Source organism: Equus asinus, chromosome 18 (genome assembly GCF_041296235.1).
Source record: "Equus asinus isolate D_3611 breed Donkey chromosome 18, EquAss-T2T_v2, whole genome shotgun sequence".
Classification (NCBI taxonomy): Eukaryota; Metazoa; Chordata; class Mammalia; order Perissodactyla; family Equidae; genus Equus; species Equus asinus.
The window spans coordinates 3,122,799-3,135,215 of record NC_091807.1 but is presented as its reverse complement, the minus strand read 5'-3'; the positions used below and the strand labels follow the sequence as shown (position 1 = coordinate 3,135,215).

The 12,417-nt window shown below is 37.7% G+C and overlaps 1 protein-coding gene across 3 annotated transcripts in view; it reads right to left on the bottom strand.

The window, feature by feature from the left end:
• Positions 1 to 450: 450 nt before the first annotated feature.
• Positions 451 to 12,417, bottom strand: part of VGLL3 (vestigial like family member 3) — a 52,694-nt gene continuing 40,727 nt past the window's right edge. For all 3 annotated transcript variants that reach the window (XM_014865883.3, XM_014865876.3, XM_014865893.3), the window contains exon 4: positions 451 to 4,424. In XM_014865883.3, the coding sequence (XP_014721369.1) occupies positions 4,381 to 4,424 (44 nt within the window). In that variant the 3' untranslated portion in view covers positions 451 to 4,380. The remainder of the gene's footprint in view (positions 4,425 to 12,417) is intronic.

The following is a 12,417-nucleotide window of genomic DNA, read 5'->3' as shown; positions in this document are numbered from 1 at the left end:
TCCTGCCGTCCTCCCGTCCGCCGCGAAGGCGATGCATCACACGCGTTCGAACTGCCGTCAGTACCCCTCTGTAAGCGCGGCGGTTCTAGGGAACTCTTTCCATCCAATAACTGACACAGTGTCAACATCTGCTTCCAATAAAGTTGTTTCTTTTTTTTCTCAAAGTAGAGTAAATCTGCTGACTGAGACCGTAAAGGGTTGTTTTTTTCCTCCTCTTTTCATGCGGAGGATTTTTTTCCACCATATTTGCAATTTTTTCCTCCAAGGCAAGTAAAAAAACTCCAATAACTTCAAAAGAGATGTTTTTATTCCAGGTGCTAAGGAAGCCCAAAATATAACTGAAAAACAAAAACTTTGGTGATTTAATACAACTGTTGCCTTAATTTTTGAGACAATAATACATAGGGTCCTTGATGAATAAAATTTTGGAATAGGTAAGAAAAGTCAGAGTTAGACCTACACACCGCTAAGAGGTAATTTATTTTCCTTCATAAATGGCACAGTAAAATCTCAGAGATAATTAAGAAATTTACATTTTATCTTCAACACCTAGTAGAAGACAAAGATTCTCTTGCAACTTTTTCTTGTGGAAAAGCACAGTCATGTATCTATTTGATTGCTGCAGAAACGGGTGTGAAAAGTAAAGAGAAGGGACATTCAGGAGCTCAATTTTATCATCTACCTACTCAACTGATAGACATTTGTGGTAGCTGTCATTTACTGAACATCTACTATAAGCCAGATGATTGATCATATATACATATGATTTCCAACCTTCACAGCCCGCCAGTTATGTATCATTATCCCACTTTACACATGAGATAAATGAATGAAGCCCCAGATCATACACATCTAACAGTGCCTAAGCCGGAATTCAGAGAATGACCTAATGTCCAAGCCAATGCTCTCTGCATTCATTCATTCTGCTTCTCTATTCATCCCCCAGTCAGAATTCTACCATAAATACTTTCCTTTTCCACCACTTAATGCCACTGCCCCATTGACTTAATTCAGCAAACATTGTGTACCAAACGGACCTTCAGTATGAGATAGAAGGCAGTTTTTTGAAATATAGTTTCTGATTACCACAACCAGATAGTAAATGCAAAAGCTAGATTGTGAGAGATATCCTGCAGGTCTTAGAATAGGAATGGGCAAATTCTATGTGCAGAATGAATAACAAGCTCATCAAGGGCATTTTTTATGCCAGTTCTCAGAATTTGTTTTTTTAAAAAGTCTGTTATAAAGTTAAAGAAATAAATTGCCCAATTATTTGCAACTCACTACGTTCTCATTTGCAAACTTTAAAGCAATCCTGGCCAATTTGGCTTAAAATAATAAGGTAAATAATTTTAAGGGAAAGAGAAGGAAAAAAATTAGAGGAGAAAGTTAGGAGGGGACGGTTCTTAAGAAGAAACACTGGTTTTTAAAAAGTTTAGAGGCTTTTTTCAAATAAACAATGAGGGACCAAATAATCTGTTAGGATCTAACCTGTCACTATTATGTTGTTCCTTCACTTATGATAATTTAGTGGTCGAAGCATAGATTAGATGTCCAATAAATGAGATGATTTTCTAGGGTCTAGTTTACAGATCTTTAGAAAGCTCAAAGAAAGTCTAATTTGTAAAATAGCCAAAGGTGAAATGGTTCCAGATGAAATTGGGGAGGGAAGTCGGAGCCCTCACTTGGGCAGTCTGGAAGCCTCCAAATGCAACAGAATCATTTTGAAGTCAGAAAATCAGACTCAGAGATAGCATGTGAAACTTGAAATAAATTCAGAAGATCATGCTAAATTACAACTCACTCTCTTCTATGACTTCTAGTGGTAATGGTAATATGGTCATAGCAAGGGGATGCCAGACAATTTTGGAGACATGCACTCATTCTCTTTTTACTTAGATTTTGATCCACAACTTGTATAGACAAGGATCCAACCCTTGCAATATGCCAACAATACCTGGGCCTGTTCTCAACAGGGGAATCTCACTTCTAAATCTTTCCTGTGTTCAGGAGAATTCAGCTCCCAAAGTTTTCTTGGGCCCCCAGAGCCAAGGAATGTTTCATCGGATAGTTAACACAGAGCAGAGTCTAACTTCAGGGATAAGCTATCTAACTGTCTGCTCTCTCCTTCACCTCAATCCAGTGGAAAATAAGGAAAGGAGCAAAGAGGGACTACCTTTCTTCTCCTCTCAACTGGGAAAATAAAATAGAATGATCTGACTGAGTCAAAGTACAATGCTGTTTCAGAGAAACTGCAAAGGAGGTTAATATATTCCAAGAGGAGGAAAATAAATAACCCCCAGTGAGCCATCCCATGGGAACTGCCAACTACTTGTCTTTGAAAACTCAGGAGGACACAAGATGAAACCAGTTTTATAGATTCATTCAACTCTGTGCTCCATAGATTTGGGCAAATTACAAACAATTCTATCAAATCAAATCGTAGATAATGTGACCAAGCCAGTCCCTGAAAATCTACGTTCATGTCTTTAGTAAGTGGGAGATACTTTAAGTACGGGCCTTACATTAGGTAAAAATGTACATGTTGTGTTAAGGAGATTCTTGTTACGAGAAGCAATGAATGGAGTGATGAGAATACAAGAGAGTGCATAGATCATAACTCACAAGATGCACCAGGAAAGAAAACTAATGCATAAAATAGAACTAAGAGAAATGTTTGAAAATTATCTGTGAGAACTCTGCCTAGCTAAGTGGAAGTTCTTATATCTAAAATGTCCACACACATAATTTAAGATGGAAAGTGGTATTTCACTCAACTTTGTATTTCACATGGGTGGGGACAGGGATGGGGGAAACTTGAGAAACTTCTTTACCAAACCAAAACTTCTATATAACACTAACTTCTTAGCATGACATGACCCATCCCTGGGAGCAGCTGAAAGGACGGACTCTGCATTGAAAGTCCCTAAAATACCAATAACTGCTACTTTCATAATCTTAATCTTTTCCTGAGGCTTAATGATAATTCCAACTTCACCCTATTTAAATCCTGAGGGCCATGTCAAGCTGAACCCTGGGTTTTCAATAATAAATTTCAAATAATAAATTGTCAATTTGTTAACCTAATTTCAGGAACTGTGATATAAATCCCATTTTAAATTTCACTTTGCCATAAATTTTTTTTTAAAGAATTAAATCACCTAAAACCAGATTTAAACCAAAAAAAAAAAAAACCTGCAAAAACCTAGTTTTAAAATATTACATATAAAATATATTATTTTTCAATTTACAATGATGGGTGACATTATCAGAAATAGCCACTGAATTAAAGGCTTTGTGATGAGTCTAGTACTTTTCCAAATATTATCACTTCAAACTATCTCCAGGAAAAAAATAATCCGCTTAAAATACAACTTTAAAAATTGCCATGAATGAATAACTAGCAACAAGGAAAATAAGTCACTGACATTCACAGGTGGCATTGTTAAATGCATTTTTCCCCAGTAGTTGAATATAAACTCTGGTTCACTTATCAAAGTTGGATGGACTAGAAAGGGAATTATAGACTCCAGCAAACTTTCCATTTGAGTGAAAGTTTACGCAAACTTTCTTCTTAGTCAGCCTCCAAGTCCTCTTTGGAAGATATCAAAGCCAGGAAATATCCTTTCTATAGTGTGGTCATTAAAATGTTCCTTTTCAAGCTATCCATGTAATTCTACGCTAAGTGAGCTGGCATGAAATTAAATCTTCACTGAGATTTAATGTAAAACAATACTATATTGGCTTGGCTACGGTGCTACTTTTGTCAAAAAGAGGAACTATCAAACACTTGAGGTAACCTGGAAAGCACAGAGCATCTCACAGACATCTTAAAGACAAGCATTTTAAACATTTTTGCCAGTGCTTCTCTGAGAGCAAGTTCTTTAAACAGAACTTAACAATTTTTACAATATTAAAAAAAATATATCCCTCAAAAATAGCCCATCAATGCTAAATCAAACTTTCTGTATTTCTACAAAAATAGATGCACACAGAGCTACAAAACTGTATTCCTGAAAGACTGAGCATTTTCATTCGTGTTTCATCTTTTCATGACAAGGTGGTTGGTTCCAAAAGAAAAAAAAATCAAAATCAAACAAAAATTAAACCATACATTGATAAAAGTAAGACAAAAAAAGAGAGTTGTACAGTTGGCAAAGGCTCAGATGAGGGAAAAAAACAAACAAAAATGCTTTCTTTAATGTCTAGTACCCACTCTGCTTTCTCAAGAAAAGGCTCAAACCAAAGTCAGTGGCTGGCACTTCCTCTTCTCCTTGCATGTCTATTGTGTCCCACTGCAGAACGGGAAGCCCTGGCAGCCTCTTTTCCCAGTGGGCCCATGGAATCACGCTCCAACCTGACTTGCTAAGAATGTGAATTTCAGTACCATGGTGATTCCTTGCTCTTGTCTTGATGCTGTAGACCTAGAAAAGGTGACAAGGAGAAAGACAAAAAGCATTCACACATGCAGCACTCAAAAATGGGCATAATCTGTAATACACTGCATACGGAAACCAAAAATACAATCTAGGCAACTGTGAGGCATGACCCAAGGAAGACCTGATCTCTAAGGAAATTCTGTGCTTGAGTTCACAATTTTCAAAAAGCCAACCAACACAGTCGGTGACAAAAACTGTAGACTAGAACAGTGCTATTTCTACAGTACAAATTCTTACTGTGGTTTTTATTTTCTTGGAGTATAAGTGAATAGAAATATAAAATAATATAAATGAAACTTTTTCATCTCTAATTTCAAAACGAACTGATACTGGGGCAAAAAGATGTAACCAATCTTTGGACATTTAGGCAGCACTTCAGTTAATACTTTTCAGCAACTGTCAGAATGATACCTTTGGACTACGGTAGTAAATAAATTCTAGTGTTATTTGGAAACGTATTCCGTAACAGGATTGCTAATAAATTATAGTGAGCAATTAGGCATGGTTAAAAACCGAATCTGGTATTGTCAGTAAAATAGATATAGTTGGTTCATAGCTAATAGCACAAACCTATATTCCATTTATAAATTTACTTATTTTTAGTGCATCTTCCTCCAGAAAGTATTTAAGATGGCTTATGAAAATCCACACTTCATAGCAAGAAAATAAAATTTACAGTAAGTTTTAAAAAATAATGAAAAAGGCAAATATGCAAATATGTATGAACACCAATTCAAAGCTAAAATGATTAGGAAGAAGTTTATCAAAGAGAAGACCCAGAAAATGTGACTGATCTGGTTCTAAAATAGTAAATTGACTAATTTCTGATATTGGCAATTAGCAAAGCACCATCAGTTTACACCCTCTTGAAGTCGCTTTCTTCAGCTTCCTTTATTTTTGTCCTGAGGCATAATCGTTTGGAAGAGTAAAGACTCAGAATAATAGTGCTCTTAAGTTGTTTAAAACCAAATATCAAAACATGAAGGTGAGGCTATTAAACAAGCGAGTAGAAATGCAGTGGGGTTGCTGTTGTGGGGGTGCTAGGATTGAGGGCTGTCTTCTGGATCCTTGATCCAGAACTGTTGTTAAGTCTGGGCCAGATGTCGTAAATTGAATAGTTCAACGAGCCAGTATGGTTTCAAATTGTAATTGTAACTAAAACAGCTGCAGTGATTTCATTTCTTGTCCCTCAACTTGTCAAAAAATTTTATAAAACAATGGGTGTCATTACAAAACAGACACAATTAGTCAGTAGTTGATGGGAGACATTAAGACAATCTACAAAACAGATTACATGAAAGTAGAGAGAACAAATAGAAGGAGACAATGTAGCACCTCACAGAACCCCAGGGCACTATCCATGGTCTATAGCATTTGTGTACTGGCAAAAAGCAACTCTTCCTGAAGGCTAAAAGATTAGTTCCATCTTAATTTGTTTTTTCTGTGTACTAGCATCATATTTAGATACAAAGTCAATAGTTTTCCTTTCCCATTTCAAAAGAAGAAGAGGAGGGGGATAAAGAGGAGGAAGAGGGGGAGGAAAGAGGAATAAAAAGGATCTGGGGTATACCAATTCTCCCCAAGTTTGCTTTACTCAATTTTGAACGATTTTGTGGTGAGAATAATTTGCAACCTGACATAGTCTCTGTCGGGTGACTCTTATAATCTAAACCACCTTAACTGACAATCTGCTGACTGCATAAATATTGTTTTCATTATTAAAACATCTCATCTTCTGCATGACTCAGTATTTCCACACTTGAAGCCTCCATCAATCTATAGAATGTCAGCACTGCAAGTCATAAATAGTGTTGGAATCATCAAGTGGCTTGAGTATCTTTTTTTCCTCTTAAGTAAAGGCAATCCCTAGTTTACTTTGCAAAGACATATGACTCTGTCAAAATCATGTTAGCCTTTTTCTGTGGACAAGTACTGCATTACTTAACATGGCCCTAAATTTTCCAACCAGAATAACAGAAAGCATTCTCTCATTATAACTTCATCTCTTGAATTTTTTTGTTTCCAAGTTTTTGCATTACTCCAATGGAAACCTTAAAACAATCAAATCATCTATGGCCTGCAATATATTAAATATTTAATGTAGTCCTTGTGGTTTATATTCTTCTTGGTGTTGGGACATAAATCAAAACCTTTCTTTAATTAGCAGATATTCACACTTGTAAATTTCAAAAAAAAAGGCATAAGTAAAGCGCAAGAAAATGAACTACCACAAAAAACCCTACTAAGTTTCAACAGAGAAGCAGGGCTATGATTTTTCTTGTTAGACCGTGATGAGGGCAGATCAGGATATTTAAGAGCCAGTCAGCACATTTATTTTTCCCAGCAAGGGTTAAAGGGGACAAGATCGTTAACCCATGATCCCTATGTGATCTACATATATTTGGGATTTCCTCAGATTTTCTTACCAGAACACAAAATCCACTGTGCTATAATTTTGCTTCTATTCAGGCTTTTTTGCCTTCTCACTTCCCTAGCTCAAACTTATGTGAAATTAGTTCATAACACACCCTGAAATCTCTCCGCTGGCTGTTTGAAATTACCCATGTTTATCTTCTCAATATTAGTAACTCAGTTTTAGTTCTATTGTTTAGTCTATGAGATTTCAGAAGAAAGGAAGATAAACATCATAAAAATGATGTGAGTGAACATTTTCTTAGGCCTGAATATGCCAGGCACTGTTAGAAACGCTTTACATGAAATCTCTCATTAAATGCTCCCAACCATGTTACAATAATATCCATTTTACACACGAGAAAATTGGGGTAGGAGAAGCTATGCAACTATTAAGCGGTAGGGCTAGTACTGAAAACAAGGTGGTCTGATATCAGAGTCAATGGTCTTAACCAGAGCAGGGACGGCTGCCCCTGTGTGGACTACAGTGGCTGTAGACATGGCACTAGCCTATACTCCGGCAACTCACAAGTCAAGATCCTTTCATTAAATCAACTCGAGGAAAAGTTAATCCAGTTTCTATATTCCTTTTTGCACTGTTTAAAAACCCCTTCATTTAACAGAACTGATATCAGCATTTACAAAATAGCTCTCTTTGTGATTTTTTTAAACTATTCATCTACAATGTTTTCCCTAAGACACAGTAAATGATTACACAGTAGTTTGTTATAGTTCAGATGAAGACTACTCCAATCGTAATAGGATATGTCATATTAAGCGATGTGCTTTTTGATGTGTCTTTGATACAACCACCTTGCCCCCCCTCCCCAACCAGACTTCCTCAGTGTGAACACTGAAGACACAGGATGGCCATTTGGCTCATGAGGTGGTTGTCAGAAATGGGACCAGAGAACAAAGACATCACGTTTCTGGCTTCAGAGTTTGAGTGTCTGGAATTCAGCTAGGAGAAAGGTGTGAGAGGAAATGTAAGCCCACAGACCCAGTTCCTCACTTCAATTCCAACACCACTCCTCCTGACCAGCAAAAGAAAAGGAAAAAAACCCTCCAGACCAAGGAAGAGAGCAAAGGAAGTATAAACAGAGAAAACAAATGTAGTATAATTAGGAGCAGGAGAGAAGTCTTGGTCAAGGAAGATCATAATATGATTTCCCTTTAAAATATAAAGAATCTGACTATATAGCAAGGCATTTGAGCTCATTGCCTGATTTTTTATTTTTGAGGAAGATTAGCCCTGAGCTAACTGTTACCAATCCTCCTCTTTTTGCTAAGGAAGACTGGCCCTGAGCTAACATCCATACCCGTCTTCCTCTACTTTATATGTGGGATGCCCACCACAGCATGGCTTGCCAAGTGGTGCCATGTCCACAGCCAGGATCCAAACCAGCGAACCCCGGGGCCACAGAAGCCGAATGTGCGAACTCAACCGCTGCACCACTGGGCTGGCTCCTCATTGTCTGATTTTTGAGGTGAGATTTTTGGGAGGCAACAGCTTCACAGATTCACCTCTTGCAAAAGGCTCTGGGAATAAGGAAGTACAGATGGCAACAGGGTGTGTCCCAGCATGAAAAGCCTGGAGACCTCCCCCTCCCAAGCTTCCCTCAACCCCTAGGTGTCTTGCGAAAAGATCCTAACGTTCCGTAGGCCCCTAAAGAAGGGCACAGGAATTCGCTCAGAGAGAATTCTGGTGGGTCTGCTAGTTCGTCCCCTATCTATGTTGTGGGTGCCCCACGGCAGAAGAAATGGCACGGGCCAGCCCAGTTGAATATCTTGGAGGGATCACAAACACTAGGAAGCTATTTAAATCAGTCATTAGCGGGGGAGTCCTGCACAGAGAAGGCACTGAGTAAGAGAGCTGGGGGAAGGGATAGGTTTGAAAACAAAGGCCAGGGTAGGAATGAAATGACAAGACCAAGAAGCAGACAGCAACCTCTTAACTGACAACTTTTGTGATGTGACTGACTCTAGGAATCCAGAGGCAATCCCACGGAGAGGGCAAGGGAAGAATCTGAGAAGAGGGCTCAGCTCCAAATGCGACATTGTTTTAAAATGAGAGCAATGGAGAGATCCTTGGGTTGGACTAAGAATACTCAGAATTGGCAAGGTTAAGTTTTCTGCTTTTGGGTAGAAATAAATACTAAATTGGGTTACTGAAAAAGTTATACTCCAGGACCGCTGAGCTTCAGTGGCTGTTTGATTGTCAGTCATATTCACCAGAAAAGCTCATCCTCCTCCTAAGGAAGTGCCATCACTTGACAATAACATTGACTATGCTCTTAAGGAAGCTGAATATGCTTCCAATTAATTTTATTGCTGGAGATAAAAGAGGTAACGTGGTAACCACACACTGAGGAACATGCTATTGATAAAAAGAGAAGAAGAAAGAGACGAACATAAAACATGGAAGTGTGGGTAGGATATCTTATGACCTAAAACTAAAGTACTTAAGTGAATAAATAGAAACTTTTCACTTCACAGATATTAAGAGTCTAGAAACCCTTTTGGATCAGAATGTTTGCTATTAGACCAAAAGAAGCTGGTAGCTTATTCCTAAAAATGAATCCCCTGCTTTAATAAAGATAAGTCATATTTATTACAAATATAAATAGCTACAACACTGTGTTGGATGTTAGACCAAAACACTCAACTTTCATCAACAACTTGACATCTAACACTGACACTTGACAAATGATCACAAAGCAATCCAAGAGACAGTCATATTATCTTCTCCTACTTTATAACATTATCACTGGTAATGATCATCCAACTGCATTTGTTAGTCTGAGCCCTGGGGCAATCAGTTTAAATGCCAGTTAACAATTTCTAAATAAGATCTATGTGGTGGTAGCACCTTAACACTAACATAGAGGAAAAAAATGAGAGCAAGAGCTATCCAATTTGGGAACTACGATTTCATTTCAGGGGAATATCAAGATAGATCATGTTTAATAACCATGGAGACCCCCCTTCATTCTTTTTTAAAAATATATTTTTTTTTAATTTTAAAATATCGTAGACTTCTTGTTTAAAAATCAAGATAAAGAGTATTTAGAAAGTAAAAAATTCTACACAATATCCCATAATCACACAGCTTGTCGAGGACACTCCGGGTGCACATATGTCCTCACACTACTATTTATATTGTGCTGAACATGCTTATTTCACCAGCAAGATCATCTTGGAAAACCATTCCGTGTCAGTACATGTAGGTCAACCCTTTGGAAGGCTGTACAATATTCATTCCACCCTATATCATAAATTACCCAACTCTCTACAGATGCCCACAGTTTGGATACACACACACATATACAATATACTTGTTACTTATGTGAATAATTTGGTAGATAAGATAAATTCCCAAAAATATGTTGGTATAATTGGTGAACCCAAGCATATATCTACATTTACATTTACTGTCTCATTGTGGGTGCTAAATGTTTCAGGAAATTTGTACCAATGTTCATTTTTTCTTTTACTATTTACTATCATTACTATAGATTAAAAGTATCTAATTAAAAGTTCCAATTTGCATCTCTGTCAGTATTAGTGAGGCTGAACATTATGTGATTTTGGCATTTCCTTCTCTGCGCTTTATCTTTGGCCAAGTTTCTATGCTTTTAAGAAAGCAATTTCCTCATTGATTTCTAAGTGCTTTCTGTATATTATGTATATCAGCATTTTTTACCATGTATTCCAAATATTTTTGCCAGTTTGATGAGCACTAGGCACCTCCATACTTAGTACTTACATGTTGGATAATAATTTTTTAAAGTCATCACAAATAAGATACATTTGAACCAAGCCAAAGACTAAATTTATTATGACACTTGAACTACAGTTACCTCTTACCATTACAACTCTTGCACACTAAACCAATGATAAAAGATATAACTATTACAGTGTAATAATTTATTGGCAGAGGGAGGTTTTACTCTGTGTAGAGATGTTTTTCTCAAGGGACATTTAGAATTGACTTAACATCTCCATGTAGTAGGACTGTCAGAAACAATGAGATGAAAACTGTCTGAACTTGTCAAAATATCTTGAAGTTCAGATTCAAAAGAGGAGTAGAAAAGTAAAACCCACTGAACCGGGTAACACTTGTAGACCATAACTCACTACGTTATTACAAGCAGCATAGCACCTGCACACCTGAGGCGAACACTGCAGGTGGCAGGCAGTTCAGTGCCCAGGTGTTTCCCGCTGCTCCTGGCCCAGATGGCAAGCCCCCTTAGCCTACCTGCCCTCTCACAACCTTCCTCCCTCTGAAACCACAAGCTCTCTCATGCACAGAATCTCCAGCCTTTGTCTTTAGCGACACCCACTTCTTCAGCCTAGCGCACGTTAAAATGCCCAGCTTGAAGGAAGATTGGCAAGTACTCTAAGCATCAGGATACAGAGATACAAGTCTACACCAGTCATTGTAAAACTGACCTTGTGGACAAAAAGAAACAACAAATCACAGAGTTAGGTAGTTTTTGCTCATAGCGGTAATTTACCATGCTCAAAATTTGAATGTCAATGTGATAACCTCTTGGATGAGAAAAGCTGGGACCAGGAGGTGCAGAATGGAATTGAGACACTGCTCACAAATTCAGTGGCCTCAATTTCAAAAGCAGATATAAAAAAACTTTGAAGACAAGAATAAAGGAAAAAGGGGTGGGGAAGAGTGAAACGGAATACCCTCTGTAATTTCTTCTACAGACTTTCTCCCAGAACTGGAGAGGAGCAAGACCAAAAAATGTTTGGATCACTTATTGTAACTGAAACCACAAGTTCTAACACTCTCAAGAGATTCTAACTATCCAGACATCTGTTGGATAACAAATGCAGCCAAACATGCATCTTTAAAGAGGTTTCTAGGTTATGCAGTGACAGCTTTACGATGCAAAAAATAGATAATCCAACCAGAGAGGAGCTAATCGGGACCCATGGCTTACCCGTAAAAACATAACGAGGGACCCAACATCGACCCAGGACACGCTGCACCTGGGAGCAGGAGGTATTCAAAGACTCCAAAATTTTAAAAATTACTTCAGAACTGCAGAAATACAAATGTATTTTTATGCCCACTTGGTTTAAGTAATCAATCTCTCCATTAAATCAAAACACTTTGGAAAATATTCAGTAGGAATGAGATATGTTGCACATATATCAATTCTACATTGACATCAGTAATTTTTCATCTCACTTATATGTGACATGTACACAAGCTTACTCTCTGACATTTTCCAGAAAAGTCTGTTTAATCCAAGCAAACATAAATAGGGCTTCAATGATTATGAAGATTCTAAGTGTCACCTGATATGCTCAAACAAAGCAGCCATAAGAACGAGCATCGTCACACACGCTGCGGGTTGACAAAAGTTAGGACGTTAAATCTCCAGTATATCAGGCTGTGTCCCAAAGGAAAACGGTATATTTTGCCTCTCCTCAGTCTCTTGCCAGACTTTGTTTTTGGTCATCTTTTTGCCAAGGAATTTGGAACATGTTGGCCACACACAACTGTCTGTGAAACCTTGTATTGTTGATAAATAGAACAATAAGA